Genomic DNA, 16,637 nt, shown 5'->3' on the forward strand with positions numbered 1-16,637 from the left:
TCACAACGCATTCTCAACAAATATTCAACATTCACCCAACAGAGGTCAACTCCTCAGAAGCTTGTGCCCAAAAGAACCTCTCGAGCACAAATTTACCACCAACTAGTGCGCCACATGTAGAGACGACATCCTGTTCAAGAGAGGCCTTGCTTCATGCTTAGTGACTCTTCAGAAAGCTCCCTGAACACACATTCATTAGACACCCTAAGCTTTAAAAACAAATTTCCCACAGATAAAGGATACTTTCTTCCAGGTCTCAAACTCCATGCAGATACATTTTAACATTTGCATCATCACTATATCATGCAGAGTCTCTTTACAAGACCAACGAATACAGGAGAACAATTGATGATAATTTACGCTCTACATACAAGGTATCCAAGACTCTGACAGCAAGGTGGAATAACCAACTTGGCGAACTGCACAATCCTGTGGAATATAAAAGGTGAAGGAGTGAGCAAAAGATCTCCTTCATAATCAGCTTTGCAGGATGTGTAGAGAGCTGAGGCACCTCATGGGGCTGGTCAAGGCCCCTTATATCACTTTCCTTCACTAGAAACGCTTTCTTCCTTACTGTCTAACTTACTCTCCTCCTTTTCTTCTTCACCCCCTGCTTTGTCAGCAACTTTCAGGTTCTCAAGCAAACCTCCAACTTCCTCGGCTTCCTTATCACCACCAGAACTCTCTTTGGCTTTCTGGGCATCCTCAAAAGCTTTTTTAAATGCTTGGGCATCTGTGGAATAGGTTGAAAACGCAGGTAAATTATTCAGCAGCCAATATACATCACTTTTCAGTTGTTCAAAGTGTTATTACACATGAAGCTATTGACACATACTTTCGACACTTCCCAAGCGTATGCAGAAGAGTTCGTCCTTTAGCTCTCCATCAGCATAATCAGAAGCATGCCAGACCCATGTTTTATCACTGCCTTGATGTTCCTGTAGACTAATAGACGGAACGACTGCAAGAACATTAAGAGCTAATTTAGTTGCAGGGCAATCTTTGGGATCACAGACCAGGCAAAGCACACGACTTTGGTGCAACAATTATGAAGACCAACAAACCTGTGTGGTTCGCACAAATTTTCAGGGTTTTACTTTGCCGCATGACTAACCGAACCTTCTTGGTGTCCTTGTGCTTCAAGAGCTTTACTTGTCCAACACCTCTCTCTTTCCACTGGTTCCCTTCCTTGTCGAACCGATAAAGCTTGGCCTTTCTGAAACCATTTGGATGAAATGAATGAAACTTGAATGCAACATTTATGGAGTGGAAGCAGCACATTACAAAACCAGCCCGAACAACACGGACGAGTAAGCTATATCAAATAGCTCGAATGGTAGAGAAGGCTTGTGAGGGTAAGAAGAGGGCCCAGGGAGCATGGGCATCTGGTATGACATCGCCAACGCATATTCGAGGCTGTACACACAGTCGTACAACTCAATGCATCCATTGCAAACATAAAACCAGTAAGGTATGTGCACAAGTCAATGTTCACGCATGCACAAAGCGTCACAGTGCCACGACGTAGCAACCTTTTTGACACACTGCCGGGATTCTCAATAATTAAAAACATCTCCTTAATAACCAGATGTGATGAAAACGCAATTCCAGGCTAGAACATTAGTACAGGATGTCAGGCCACATAGAAAACTTAATAATCTGACCAACTAGAATTCAAAATATTCCCAGCCAGCCAATCAGTTCCTCTTTCCTCTGATCAACACATCTGCTTCCGTCCACCTCTACCCAGATTCAACATTATTTATATGCATCAGATGAGAGGTCACCACCCAGCCAAGGGTTGCCATAGCTATGCTAGTTAAAACTGCACCGTTTTCTTTATGTTCTCAGGGTGCTAGCTACAATAAACCTTGGCATACTCGTGTGGAAGGCATCAGGTCAACCACCCTACTTGATGAAGAAGAACACAAGCATACCCCATGATAGGAGAGAGACACGCCTTGCCAAATAGCAATACGGAAAGTGTCATAGGCGGTACTGATGGCAGAAAAACGATCACCCCAAGATCCACTCTTTAACCTTTTTGAAGCAAACTCCAGCACGTAAACTAGAACAAGCAAAATGAAGAAAAGCACAGAAAACAGCCTCGTGTGAATTGAGCAATACATGTTCATGCTTCTGGTGCAGCGGTTGCCAGAGGACTACATTCGTGATGAAATGCATGGCAATACTTCGCATTTCAAGAAAAGACATATATCTGGCTAAAGGCACTCACAGATCAATCAGGGCATCTTCGTTCTCTTCGCCGGTGCTGACAGCAACAGCATCAAGCTTGACAATGGGAGCAACCTCCCCGCCCGTGTCTTCCTCTTCGGCCGACGGCCTGGAGTCATCGGCATCTTCAGCAGACGCCTGCGTGGCTGCCTCTTTTTCATTGTCACCCGCCATTGCACCTGCTCAGCGTTCCCGTTTAGAATGATCTCGCACGCACGCAACGAGAGTAATGAAATATCAGCAATCTAGGCTAGTAACAGCATCAGCGAATCTAGGGTTCTTCTTAGACTAGAATGCTTTGCTAGGGAGCTAGCGTAATCAATTTATCTTTACAAGCATAATTATTTGCTTCATGTTAATTACTCATGTGCACTATTTGGTTTTTGTATCTCGAATATGTGCATGAGGGAGATTTTCAAGAGAGAGAGAAACAGACGGGACATAGGGAGACACCAAAATGTACCAATTCATAGCATGAGCATTTTTTTTGCGGGATCCAACACTTATAGTTTTTGAAGGAACCTCATCATGGGTAAAGATGGATTGTGTTTAAGTGATACGAGCTCACAGAACCACATGAGTGATCCCCCACTACTTGCATGGCGGGATCATCCTCTATTTTCACCCCCGTCACCCCACTCTTTAAAGAAACTGCCGTCACAATTGAAGCTTGCAAGACATGGACCCACCTCTCTTATGCTATTCAAAAGCATGTGCATGGAATCCGCAACGCTTAAGCTAGAAGATATCCTACTTGGTCCTTGCGTCGCCAGCAAAATCCCCCCAAACATGGCTAATCAAGTCTCTATAAACCTATTGTCTAAATGACACCTACAGTCCATAAATTAAATAATAAAGACTAATTAAAGTTTTTTGGGTTATGATGGATAGAGGTAACAGGGACAATGCTTGCATATAGGATGGCACTTGGTTAAAGAAAAGAGGATTAACCAACATTACCATGGGGAACATAGTTTATTGTACACATGCCTTAATAATTTGAATATTGTTACTTTTTACATTTTTGTAAATGGTCTTATCAATGTGGTTTCTTGTTTTTGTTGCTTACACACACACACACACACACACACACTAATGGTCGTGTGGTGCTGAAATCACCATCATTGACCCTTTGAGAACATTACAATAATAAAACTTTATTGTATGCAGGAGATTGTACAATCTTGGAACGCAACCTTACACCCTTTAGGGTATGGAGACAAGTTGTCAGTTGTCCCTAGTCTCATATAAGGGCTGCTCTTGTTGATCAAGGACCCCACATTTCACAATACCATTATTCAGCATGATCTACAAAATGTGGACAATGATGATAATTGTGAGCTCATGCTATTAGTTGTACTTGTTATCCCTGCATGGCTAAGATTATATGTTGTAGCCAAGAAAAATCCATATGCTGCCAATGCTAGCATGCATGACTTAATTGCTAATATATAACACTATTCTGGATGAGAACACTAAGGAGGCACAAGGAATGGAGGGAGCATTCACTACCTGTTATGCGGAGATTCATGGAGCTCCATGGAAGCAAACTAAGGAATGGCCCATTAATGAGACAAAGGGAGTGCAACATGCTTTAAGAAGCCCCATAGTACCCCCTATCCCTTCCCATGAAGCCCACAAGTAATCTAATTTGAGAATCGCTTGAAGTAGATGAAGTGGAAGTCATTAAGCAAGAATTCTTAGTCAATGGGGCTATTATGGAAAAGGTCACACCACCAAAAGACACCTACATAGACCCCTTACTTGACAAACTGCTAGAAGTCATGCTTCAAGATACAGATAAGAAGGTATGGACTTTTGGCAATTTTTCCCTATTGGAACCTATTAATGAAGATTGTTTGCTAACTTTGTTGAATGACAAAGACAAGGCAACAAAAAGATTGGGATAAACCAAATCTTGATGATTAACTCATCTAACATCCCATTACCTTTAAAAGTGATACTCCCATTACCTTTGAAAGTGATGCCCAAGAAGGCGGCAAGCAAAGCGGTCACAAAGTCCTCCCAATAAGAGGAAGTCATGAGACACTTCCTTCCATGCTCATTACAAGAAGGGAGAAAACAATCAAGGAGGAAGCGGAGAAAGTGGTCACCACCCTCTCCTTATTCGTCTTCCTCTTCGTTGTCATCATCCTATGAGAAAATTAGTGACTCATCACTTAAGAAAGCAAAGAGAAGAGGTAAATAAAGAATCTATGTGGCATGAGAGAAGTCACACAAGCTTAAAAGGCTTAATGAGGGAGGAAACATTATCACTTTCCTTACCTATGATGGAACCTTTGGAGCAAGTTATAGAGTGTTTGCTTTTATCCAACAATTTGATGCGGCTTTTGGAGATGAAGATTTCTCAAAATTTTCAAAACAACGTAATGGCTCCATGTATTTCTAGAAATTGGCTTGTCAATGATGGGCAAGCCTTGGTGCCCAAGGTGAAGCTCCAAAGACATGGAAGGCTTTGAGGATTGCTGTCATGAAGCAATTGCTCTCAAGCGACGCCAAAGATAAAGTCCTTACAGAATGGCAAAGCTTGAAGATGGCACCCCATGAGTGTATTCAAAAGTATGTGGATAGGTTTTGGGAGTTATGTCTCAAAGTCATTGTCTATAAGAAAATAGACACCGCAAAACAAAAGCAACAATTTTGTGCTGGCCTATCCAAGGAGATGAGTGAGTATGTCAACTCACAAAGGCCCAAAACTATCTCAATGGTCATACATCACGCGATGGTCGCCTCAAGGATCCACTTCAAACAAGTAATAAGAAGGGTCCCAAGACTAAGGAAACTAACAAACCAATTGAGCTAAAGGGGAAGAACAACGTGACACAAAATTCTTCCAAGGCCAATAGCAACAACAACAAGACAAAGCCAAAGGACAAAGGCTAAAAGGTAAAAACAAACTTTCACCTGAAGAGGCATATAGCAGGCAAGGAAAAATCTTAACTATTATGCTAAGTTGGCAAAAAGATATTAGGGCCCATTCCAAATCCTTGAGCCAATCAATGAATCGGTTTATAAGCAAAAATTACGTAGCACTTGGCTCCTTCATATAAGTCTTTTAAAACCTTATAAGGGTGAATCACCCAAAGATCCAATGATTGAAAATCCACCCGAGTTTGAAGGTTAAGAAGAGATTTTGCAACGAGCATCCTACACCATCAAGACAAGGTTTTAAGAAGTGGTAAGAGTATCCAATGATATCTCATTAAATTTAAGAATTATCCTTTCAAAGATGCAAGACATCTAGTTAAAGGATAATGTAAACCTTGTAAATGATTACAATGACTGATGTCAAAGGTAGAACCATGTATGAACAAACATGTTTTCTAAAAAATTTATTCTTGTTTTGACTGTAAGGTTTCTTTTTAATTTTCACAAGTTTTTTGGAGTATATGCATACAATACATTAATTTTAAGGTTCTTTTTTATATGTAAATCATGCTTGCGGTAGACACATTTGTCTCAAGCACCCAATAGGCTTTGACAATCTACTAAGGAAGATGATTAGTGGCTAGGCAAATTACGTGCTTGCGGTAGCTTAGTCTCTCAAGAGCCAAGTAGCCTTTGACAATCTACTCTGGAAGATGTTAGGGGGGCTAATCAAAGACATGCTTGCAATAGCTAAGTCTTCTAAGCACCAAGTGGAATTAGTCACCACTATGCAAGAATGTTGATGGGTAAAAAGGGACCTCTACCCAAAGTGAAAGGACTAGCTATGACTTTATTTTGCCTACTCCATAGTCAAGGATGACTATGATCTCAAGGGAGAGGTAATTTCATGAAAATTAATTTCAAAATTTCTAGAAGTATTTTACATCTCAAATTGGCCACTTAAGTCTCGGGAAAATAAAAGAGAACAAGTAAAAGTGCTTATAGACTTACTCCAGTCAAAGGCTTGGGATCAAAGGAAATAAGTTTATAAATGAGTAAGGATAATTGCTGATTAGAGAAACTATCAGTCTAAAATAAATTGTGTAAATTTTAAGTATCAAACTTACTCATTAGACTGTAATTATGATGTCTAGGAAGTATGAGTCTAGGAAGCCTTATGATAAAATTAAAACTTACCAGAGATAGTCTAATTTAGCAGGTCTAAACATAGAAGGTTTCAAGACCAGCTTCGTAGTACCTCCAAAGGACTGTGCTAAGGTTGCATAGGAGATGAAATTCCAAAGCCCAAGGTTAAGTTCAATCTTTACCTGAGCCCATTCTAATTTAATAGGTTCTAAGTTAGCAGGTAGACTCTAGTCTTGATGAGCTTCCTAGAGCCTCCAAAGGATAGTGTAAAGGTCTTGCACATGAGCTAGTTAAGTTGAACGTAATATTGTGGTTTTAATTAATAAAAGGAAAAGCAAAATTCTAAGGTTAGATCAACCCCCTTCTCTACCAAGTTTGGTTAGGCCACATGTCCAAAGTAGCTCACATATGCTTAATGGGTAGGGGGGAAGTGTGTACATGTGTACTTTAGCCAAAGATAAGTCGAGGAGGAGAAGGGGGGGGGGGGGGGGGGGGTTGAGTTTCTCAAGGCTCATGCGTCTAGTTTCTCTTTAAGTCTTCACTTTTGATTGGCCCATGTAACCAATATTCCCTTTTGAGATTTTTTGGCGAGTGGAGAAGAGGAAAAAGAGGAGGGCCTATGGGATATTTTTTGACCCTCTCTCTCACATTCTCATGTGCCTCTTGTGTTCAAGCAAGTACTTTCTCTCTCCCTCTCGTATGGGAGCTCAAGAGATGGTCTCTATGGTCGAGCACTTGGCTATGGATGCAAATCCAAGCAAGTAGATCCACGAAAGCTCACCTTCTTCTTCTCTATTATTCTAGCTATGCAAAAATCTTGCTCATAGAGTAAGCATACTAGAAAATATTATTTCCTTTCTTAAACAATACCTCCCTCCACCTCCATCTCTACAATTCTTTCTCCTTGCTAGGGTGTTTAGGGCTTGGAAAGGAGGGTTACACCATGTGTGGTTAATGGAATTGTGAAGTTTACCATCTTCATAGGTTAAAGGAAGATCCACAAGAGCCCAAGCTTGTATTGTAATTAAAGCTATCACTGAGAGAATCATAATACAAAAGTCCTTTTGGAGCGGGGACTGACTCTAAGAAAATTCGATCCTCAACAAGTTGTCAATCTTAATGTGTTTTTGTCTTCAAATCATGTTGCATGATTTGATTTTTTATTGCATAAATGATGCTATGAAATCAACCTTGCACTACCTATGGTTCTCCTCTAAGGAATCCTCTTAATTAAGAAACCCCTTTCATTAAATAATTTTGCTTTAATTTTCATGACATGTGAATTTTGTAACCTTGTCCAAAATAGGGTTAGCGAGTACTAAAAGTGCAATTAGAAATGCATACATTGTCTGAATTTAAGATCAGCATCATTTTGAAAAATACTAAGTAACTAATTTGGAGGTGAAAGAGGTACACTTGTTTTTTCATAGTGCATATGTCGAGGTAAAAGTTCTAGCATTTTTTGCACATGAATCTTGACTTAGAGTATGCAAAAGAATCTATGAGACCAAAAGCCATTATAATGAACTCAGAGTGAGCATAACAAGTGATGAGGGTTATTTTTGGTATGTCAATCTCTTAAATGTGGATTTGGTGATAGCCATATCAAAGATCAATCTTTGTAAGCATTTTTGTCCCATATTGCTTGACAAGCAGCTCATCTTTACGAGGAAGGAATTGAATACTTTTTCATTACATTTGCCTAATTAAAACCCCAAGAATCAATAAAGATGCCACCATCAACATTGAAGGAGGAAAGGTTTCTCAATCTCAGTGGGTCTATGATCAAGTTGATATAACTTTTGGTGGATTGACCAATGATTCATTCATAGTCTAATCATAATTAAACTAGACTTAGATTAGTATTTAATCAATAACTTCTAGTGAATTGACCAATGATCCATTCATAGTGTAATCATAATTAAACTAGAAGTAAATTATTATTTAATGAATGATCAATGCACCAAGATTATTTGACTACAAAATAATCTTGATTCATTAAGCATAAAGGTGTACAATGTGCCTCTATATAAGCATATAGAAAGAGGTAGCCTCTTGACACATTAGCATACAACAAGGTATGGATGTAGCTATTCATGCACTCTTCAACGACTATGCTTTACACATGTATATGTACATGTAAGAGGAAGTTCACAAAATGTCTATGTCCATGTAAAATTCCAGATAGGTGGAGGGTGTTTCTACACACACAAGGTGCAACAAAGCTCACATCCAACAAATCTCGTCTTGTGCACGTACAAAATCCTTCCGTCAAAACAGACTAAAGGTATGTCACACAATACATAAGCCTCCCCTTAAACACAAGGGTAGATGCACACGCTTCCCTACACAAAAATGAGAGTTGGTACACAATGTGCTTTGAATTTTTACAATATATCATTGCTATCATAGACTAAGCCACATAGTTGTTTTTATCTTCAGAGTTGTCAATAGCAAGAATGCTTTTTGAATTGTCTTTATCCTTGAAAGGTTCCTTGTGATTGATTTGTTGCGGTTTGTTGGCTTTAAGTCTGCAACATTTTGTAGCATGGTTTCTCTTACTACAAATGCAACAAGGATTTACTTCATAATAGTCCTTTAAAAGGTAATTTGTTCATCCGCCAATGTGAATTTTAAATTCCTTTTGGTACATCTATTATAGCAATTGTTGGTGACAATTAGAGCGTCTCCTTTGTCTTTGGCTATAAGCTTCTTCCCGTACTCTTGAAGCGAGTGCTAACATCTTCAATTTTAGGCATGAGATATTTCTCTCTAAGCATTGTCCCAATTTGCCTGGGTAATTTGGCACGTGCAACCATACCTTAAATTGCATGTTCCCTAGCCACCTAAAACCGTACAATCTTAGAGTGGCAAATCTTGACGCTTCTTTCCCCATGCTTAAGGGGCACAACCCTTGACCATTGCCTTCTCGTTAAACTTGTCGCATTTAATTAAACAAAATAATGTTGGAAAGCTATAAATTTATTGGGGCCACCCATCCATATAATGATGCAATGAGGGTATCATTCTGTTACCATATACATGTGGTAGTGATGTGTGTGAACACACTAGGACCGCCGGGGCATTTTTTCCCTCTTTAGGAGGTTTTTTCCCCTGTGCATTGTATATACGCCCATCACTCTAGGGCTATCTATCTTTCCATTGCACACTAAGTAACACACTCTCTATTGTGTGCCTTGAGCTTCCTTCGTCTTCTCCAAGCTGTGTGTGTTTCTCTGCAACCCTAATTCCAACAATTGGTATCAGAGTAGGTCACGTCTTCCCGGGCTTAGTCGCCAGCTGCTCCAACACACGGCTGCTCACTTTCTCCGATTTCAGTGAGCTTTGGCGAGCGTTCGCAGGTCGACAAATGTTTTGGGAGAACTCGAAGAGCTTGGTCTGCTCAGAATTTTGATTTGGGCTCATTTCGGCCTCCGTTTCCACTACGGGCAGTACTGCACAGGCTATTTCGTCATTTTGTGCAGATTTTCTGTCAGTGCCGTTTTCTGCATAACAGGTGCCTTATAGTCTTCTACGGTTTGTGCTATATAGCACAAGTTGTTCCCGCTCCATTTCTCCTATTTTCGGGCAGTTTTCACATCAGGTGCAGCATTTACCATGGCTGACAACAACAACACAGATGTGTTCAAGATGTTTGCTGCTGAGGACAGGTTGGATGGGGACAACTACCCTATGTGGGCTTATATGATGCAACATGTTCTTGTGTCAAAAGGTGTCTGGAACATTGTGCAGGGCATTGATGTACGTCCTGGTTCTGAAGATGTAGGCGATATTGAGGATGTTGCAGGTCTTGCTGCAAGGATTGCAGCTGTTAGAGTTGTTTTGCCTACGGCAGAACAAGCTCGTTGGGATGTTAAGGATGCGCAGGCTCATGCATTGATTGCGTTGTCTGTGAAGCGCACCATTATTCCTCACATCCGTTCAGCAAAATCTGCAAAACAGGCTTGGGATATTCTAGCAGGTCTTTATGCAAGCCGCAATGAGGCTAAAATTGCTTTGCTGCGTAAAGAGCTAGAGTCGAAGATTATGCATGAGGAAGATGATATGGACACTTTCCTTGCTAGTGTCAAGGATATCAATGAGCAACTCATTTCTGCAGGTGAAGTCATTTCTGACAGTTCCCTTGTGCAGACTGTTCTTGATGCCTTACCAGATTCCTACCAGACTTTTGCTAGTACTTGGAGACTGATGACCCAAGGAAATCCTGAAGTTGTCAAGTTTGATGCATTATGCACATTGCTGTTGCAAGAGTCACTTTCTAGAAAAAACAGGACTAGGCAGCGTGCAGTTGAACAGGCTTTTATTGCTTCTCAAAGAAAGGGTGGTAACAGTAATGCAGCCACTTCTTATGGTTCTGCTGCGAGTGGCAAAAGTTCTGTTCCTAATGCTTTTGTTGGCACCACTTCGTCTGGCAATTCTGGTGATAAGGGCAAAAAGAAGATGTGTTGCCATTATTGTAAAGCCAATGATCACTTGATCAAGTCGTGTCCTAAGTTGAAGGCCAAAGAGGCTAAGAAGAAAGAGGGTGGTTCCACTGCAAATGCTGGTTCCACTACAAATGCAGCCATTGTTGAGTCTTCTGTGAAAGGAGATTGTGATGCTGATGTTGATGCAGAATGGGCTTTTAGCGCAGAGTGCACTTACAATCCTGTTGTCCATGATGCATGCTTGTCAGTTGCTGCAGATTCACATGTATGGTATTTCGACAGTGGTGCTACAAAGCACATTACCTCACATCGTGAATTGTTTACCTCTCTCGAGTCTGTCCCTCATGGAAATTCAGTCACTTGTGCCAACAACGCCTCTTATCCAGTTCAGGGAGTTGGAAAGATTGTGCTCACTGCTGCTAATGGCAGTTCCTTCACACTTGTTGATGCACTTTATGTACCTGGGATCAAGAACAATCTCTTGTCTGTATCCGCACTTGCTAGACTTGGACTTGTAGTCAAATTTGTGGATGACAGATGTACAGTTCATGATCTCAGTTTTGGTGATGAAATTGTTGCATCTGGGCTTTTGTGCCGTGGGCTGTATAAGCTCACTTTGTATGACAAGTGTGGACAAAATTTTGCAAATGCTGTTGCAGATTCAAGGGCTATTTCAGATGCAAAACTTTGGCATGCACGTTTTGGTCATCTGAATTTTGCCAGTTTGCTGCGTTTGCAGAAATCTGATATGGTTGCTTCTTTGCCGCCTCTTGAAGCACCTGTCAAACATGTTTGTGAAGGCTGTATTCTGGGTAAAATGCAGAGTTCTAAGTTTCCAAAGGATGGTTCAGTTAGGGCCACATGCAGGTTGCAGCTTGTGCATAGTGATGTTTGTGGGCCCATGCAAACTCCGTCCTTGGGCAATTACCTGTACTTCGTGACTTTCATTGATGATTACTCCAGGCATGCATGGGTATTTCCGCTTAAAGCGAAGTCCGAAGTTTTTATGTGCTTCAAACAATTTTTGGCTATGGCTGAAAATGTCTCAAAATGTACTATGGGCACCCTCCGTTCCGATCGAGGGGGGGAGTATATGTCTCATGAATTTAATGCATTTCTGGCTAGTCGTGGGATAAAACACCAATGTACAGTGCCTTATACACCTCAGCAAAATGGTGTTGCTGAGAGGAAAAACAGGTCACTAACGGAAATGGCACGATGTATGGTCAAAAGTCAAGCTTTGCCGCATTCTTTTTGGCTTGAGGCCATCATGTGTGCCACTTATGTACTTAACAGGTGTCCTACGAAAGCTTTGCAGTCTATTACTCCATATGAAGCATGGCATGATAGAAAACCTTCTATTGAGCACATGCGTGTTTTTGGTTGTTTGGCATATGCTTTGGTGCCACAAGTGCAGCGCAGAAAATTGGATGATAAGGCTATCAAATGTATTTTTGTTGGTTATAGTGCTGAAAGCAAAGGTTACAGGTTGTATCATCCGCAAACAAAACGTATTCTGGTTTCACGGGATGTAGTGTTTGTGGAAGACTCTGTTCAGCCCTTGCTGTCATGTACTAGAGACAGTAATGTAAGCTCACAGGACATTTATGACACTTTGTTGCCTCTTTTCAGTGGTGGAAATACGAATGTAAGTTCCAATGAGGCAAATGTACAGCCTATGGGGGTTTCTGAAAATGTTTTAGAACAGCCTATTACTGATGCAGATGTACATGATGTACTTGATGAGGAAAGGGCTGAAAATGAGCAGGCTAGAGGTATGCCAAAATGGCTGGTGCACACTTTGCGTGACAGTAAATTGGATGCACCTTTATCTAGTCGTACTCGTTCAGGCTCTCGCCATGCATCTTATGCATCAGATTGTTATGCTTTGGCTGTGTCTAGTTTACATGATGTTGAGGAGCCTCTGTCTTTTGATGAAGCACAGAATTCAGAAAATTGGATTGCTGCCATGAAATCAGAATATGATGCACTTATAGAGAATGACACATGGACTTTATGTGATTTGCCTCCTGGCAAAAAGGCCATTGGTACGAAGTGGGTTTACAAGTTGAAACGCAAGCCGGATGGTGAGATCGATCGCCATAAGGCTCGACTTGTTGCAAAGGGTTATGCACAACAAAAAGGCATAGATTATGAAGAGACTTTTGCTCCCACTTGTCGTATGACTACTGTGCGTTTTCTATGTGCATTGGCAGCTCATTTTGGTTGGGATGTACATCAATCAGACATTGTTACTGCTTTCTTGAATGGTGACATATTTGAGGAAGTTTATGTAACGCAGCCTCGCGGTTTTGTCATAAAAGGAGAAGAGGACAAAGTGTGCAAATGTAAGAAGGCTTTGTATGGGTTGAAGCAATCTCCTCGTGCTTGGTATGAGAAAGCTGACACTCATTTGGTTAAACGAGGCTTTCGTAACAGTCCAACAGAAAGCACATTGTATGTAAAGCGTGAGGATGATGTATTTCTCATTGTGGTTCTTTATGTTGATGATTTGCTGATCACTGGACCAAATGAGAGACATATTGCTGAATTTAAGGCTGATTTGAATGCTACTTTCAAGATGAAAGATTTGGGGCTGTTGCATCATTACTTGGGTATACAGTTTAAGCAGTGTGATGGTGGTATTGCCTTGTGTCAGAAAAGTTACATAGAGACATTGCTATGTAAGTTTGGACTTGAGGATTGCAAACCTATTGCCACTCCCATGGAAACAGGTTTGAAGTTGAGTCTACATGATGCTGGCGATCCTGCTGATGTCACTCTTTACCAAACTGCTGTTGGCTGCCTCATTTATGTATGCAACACGAGGCCAGATATTCAGTTTGCAGTCTCGCAGGTCAGCAGATTTATGCATAGCCCAGGGTCTAAGCATTGGCAGGCTGTCAAGAGGATTTTCCGCTACCTTAGTGGCACTTTACATCTTGGCTTGTTTTATCCCAAGGGGGGATCATTGCCGCCAGACTTACATGCTTTTTCGGACTCAGATTGGGCTGGTTGTTTTGACACGCGAGTGTCCACAAGTGGTTTTTGTTTCATGCTTGGCAGTTTATGTATATCATGGTTGAGCAAGAAGCAACCTACTGTGGCCACTTCGAGTTGTGAGGCTGAGTACAGGGCAGTCTTCACAGCTACGGTTGAGTGTGTATGGCTCAGACGCCTTATGGCTGACTTGGGTGTTGGACAGGACACTGCCAACACTATATACACTGACAGTCAGAGCGCATTGGCAGTTGCGAGGAACCCAGTTTTTCATGCTCGCACAAAGCACATTGAGGTGCATTACCACTATGTCAGGGAGAGGCTCTCAGCAGGAGAGATCAGCTTGGCTTATGTGCCAACACAGGACAACCTTGCAGATCTTTTCACAAAGGCATTGTCTCGTGAGAAGCTTGAAGCTTTCCGCAAAGCTTTGGGCTTACTCCCCTTTGTGGACTGATCCTGTCCTCAGGGCATGGCACTTCCCTTTACTCATGTGCCAGCTCTCGTTCACCGCATCACTCCAGGGGGGATTTGTTACCATATACATGTGGTAGTGATGTGTGTGAACACACTAGGACCGCCGGGGCATTTTTTCCCTCTTTAGGAGGTTTTTTCCCTTGTGCATTGTATATACGCCCATCACTCTAGGACTATCTATCTTTCCATTGCACACTAAGTAACACACTCTCTATTGTGTGCCTTGAGCTTCCTTCGTCTTCTCCAAGTTGTGTGTGTTTCTCTGCAACCCTAATTCCAACACATTCTCCTACTGTACACACCGTACTCATTTAGAATCTCTTTTTCTCTAATTAGTACCACACATTTTACACCAAGCTTTTTCTTGATACCCTTTTCCAAACAACATTGAAAATAATCTTTTTAGACAAAAGTATAGGCCCCTTTCTTATCCAAGTGATGCTTAGGTTGAGATTTCTTATAAGACTTTATAAACTACAACCAACCTTATATCTTCAAACCTCAATCCATTTATATATATATCATAAAAAATTTCCAACCCATGCATTCACTCAAGAATAACACTTTTCACCATTTTTGATTGATAAATAAATTAGCTTTGTCAATCTAGGCATTCAAACTTTCACTAGGTAGGCGAAGAAAATTGTACTAGTTTTCACATTTTTAAGCCATAACTTGACTTTTCACTTTGGTTTTTGATCCCAAGTGGCTTGGTGTAGCCCTTCTCGTGGGCAAACGTAAGTATAAAATCTAGAGAGAGAGAGAGAGAGAGAGAGAGAGAGAGAGAGAGAGAGAGAGAGAGGGGGGGGGGGGGGGGGGGGGGGGGGGGGGAGTGCATAATGAGCCTTTTTATAGCAACAATCAATTTGCTAGCAAGCTTTCGTTGGCCTACATCTATCAGATTAATACTCATTCTTTCTTGTGACATCTAATGCTCGATTGGCATTCTAGAGATTCGATTCTATATTCAATTATTGTTAATGTAAAGGTTGTGTGCCTCTTATTCAAGGCTGAAAATCCCGACCACCCACTCATTGTATCCTTATTCTTTATATCCAAATCAGTAAAGAGCTTTCTCACAATCACATTGTGACAAGATAGCTCCACCCACCACGTGGTCTTTCCTTCCTCTCTTCTCCTTCCTAGCACATCACAGCATGCAACACATGCTCTCGTGCACATACTCTTCAAATGGTATCAGAGCCAATTTGGTTCTTGCGAGTGTACATGGAAATTATGGTCAAGATGACTTCAAATTGGGAGTCAGGGGTCGGAATCGGCTCAAGGCAGAGAGATTGATGTATGCTTATTGTGGTCAATAAGTTTGGGAGCTTGAGAGCCCCATCTCACACTATATGTGATATTACACATGCTCAAAAAATTGCAATAGTCCCGGATTTAATTAAAAAAACCTTCAGTGTTGAGCTACACAGTAGTGCTAAAAATCTTGCAAGGCAAAGCAAGTAGCATTGGTTTTCTAATTAACACAAGGCAAACAAAATCTTAATGCTACATAGAAGGCTTGCAATGTGAAATTGTTTAGCACTAAAGCGACAAAGGACATAAAGTGCTAAAAAATTGCAATGCTAGCACACACAAGGTAGCAAGAAGGTGTGGTAACATCAATCAGCAACCCAAATGGGGTTGCAATCAAATGCACATCAGCAAAGAGGGAACTCCCAAGGGTATTACATAGCAAAGGGACCGTCACATTGGTGGCCCGTAGTACGGAAATCCATGAGTAGAGCTCATGGCAACCCATAGGGCCTAGAGCGGTAGAAATTAAAGCAAAATGATCAAAGTCGAGAGCGATAGTGCTGAAATTGGATTGGCTTCTCGGAATCGTCTTTGAGCGAATTTCCTTGAGCACTCATAGCGCAGATGGAGGAGTTGCTAGAGAGTAAGAGACATAGTATTGAGAAGACAAGGGTGATTTTTTATAGATTTTGGATCTGGTTGAGGTGCAAAGTTAACATCGGCGTTATAGGTGGAGTGAGATACATGAACACTTATTTCTACATGCATACTTTAGACGCTCATGCATGAGCATGCTTTTCTCTATGGTTTGTTTAGAGAGATTTATTGGCCATGTGTGTTCGGCCTATGTATGCCATATGCAAATCTTCTGAGAGATCGAGTCTCTAGTTATAGGTTTCACAAGTATTTTGATAGATTTGAGGTTTGCACCATATTCATGTCATTTTGAAATGATTATGCATATGGTTATGGTGTGTGTGTGTGTGTACACTATGCATGCTCTTTAGTACTTTTGAGTGCCATTGTGCTCTTTTGAGATCATGTATCCTCGTAGAGGTCTCTTTGATTTTGGAGCCATATCTGGCATCGGGCATTGCATTGATGCATGCTTTAATGGTATTGGTTTGTTTTTATGGATATGTGGATATCTCTTTGATGTTGTCAAGTTGTTCTTCCACTTGAAGT

General features: G+C 41.1%; 1 protein-coding gene across 1 annotated transcript; it reads right to left on the reverse strand.

Moving 5' to 3' along the window:
* Positions 1 to 222: 222 nt before the first annotated feature.
* LOC147424738 (ran-binding protein 1 homolog c-like) lies at positions 223 to 2,515 on the reverse strand. Its single transcript, XM_086500375.1, has 4 exons — positions 2,237 to 2,515; positions 1,065 to 1,216; positions 836 to 961; positions 223 to 733 (listed from the first exon to the last, which is right to left on the reverse strand). Exons 1-4 carry the CDS (start codon positions 2,407 to 2,409, stop codon positions 540 to 542), a joined length of 645 nt encoding a protein of 214 aa, XP_086356501.1. The 5' UTR covers positions 2,410 to 2,515; the 3' UTR covers positions 223 to 539.
* Between the last annotated feature and the right edge of the window lie 14,122 nt (positions 2,516 to 16,637).

The sequence above is a fragment of the Adiantum capillus-veneris genome, chromosome 25 (genome assembly GCF_014529385.1).
Source record: "Adiantum capillus-veneris isolate H3 chromosome 25, ASM1452938v2, whole genome shotgun sequence".
NCBI classification, from domain to species: Eukaryota; Viridiplantae; Streptophyta; class Polypodiopsida; order Polypodiales; family Pteridaceae; genus Adiantum; species Adiantum capillus-veneris.

Coding starts and splice junctions, on each gene's coding strand:
- LOC147424738 (XM_086500375.1), bottom strand. CDS start 2,409: ATGGCGGGTGACAATGAAAAAGAGGCAGCCACGCAGGCGTCTGCTGAA. Junction 1,217..2,236: donor GAAGATGCCCTGATTGATCT/GTGAGTGCCTTT, acceptor AAATGGTTTCAG/AAAGGCCAAGCTTTATCGGT. Junction 734..835: donor ACGCTTGGGAAGTGTCGAAA/GTATGTGTCAAT, acceptor CCTATTCCACAG/ATGCCCAAGCATTTAAAAAA.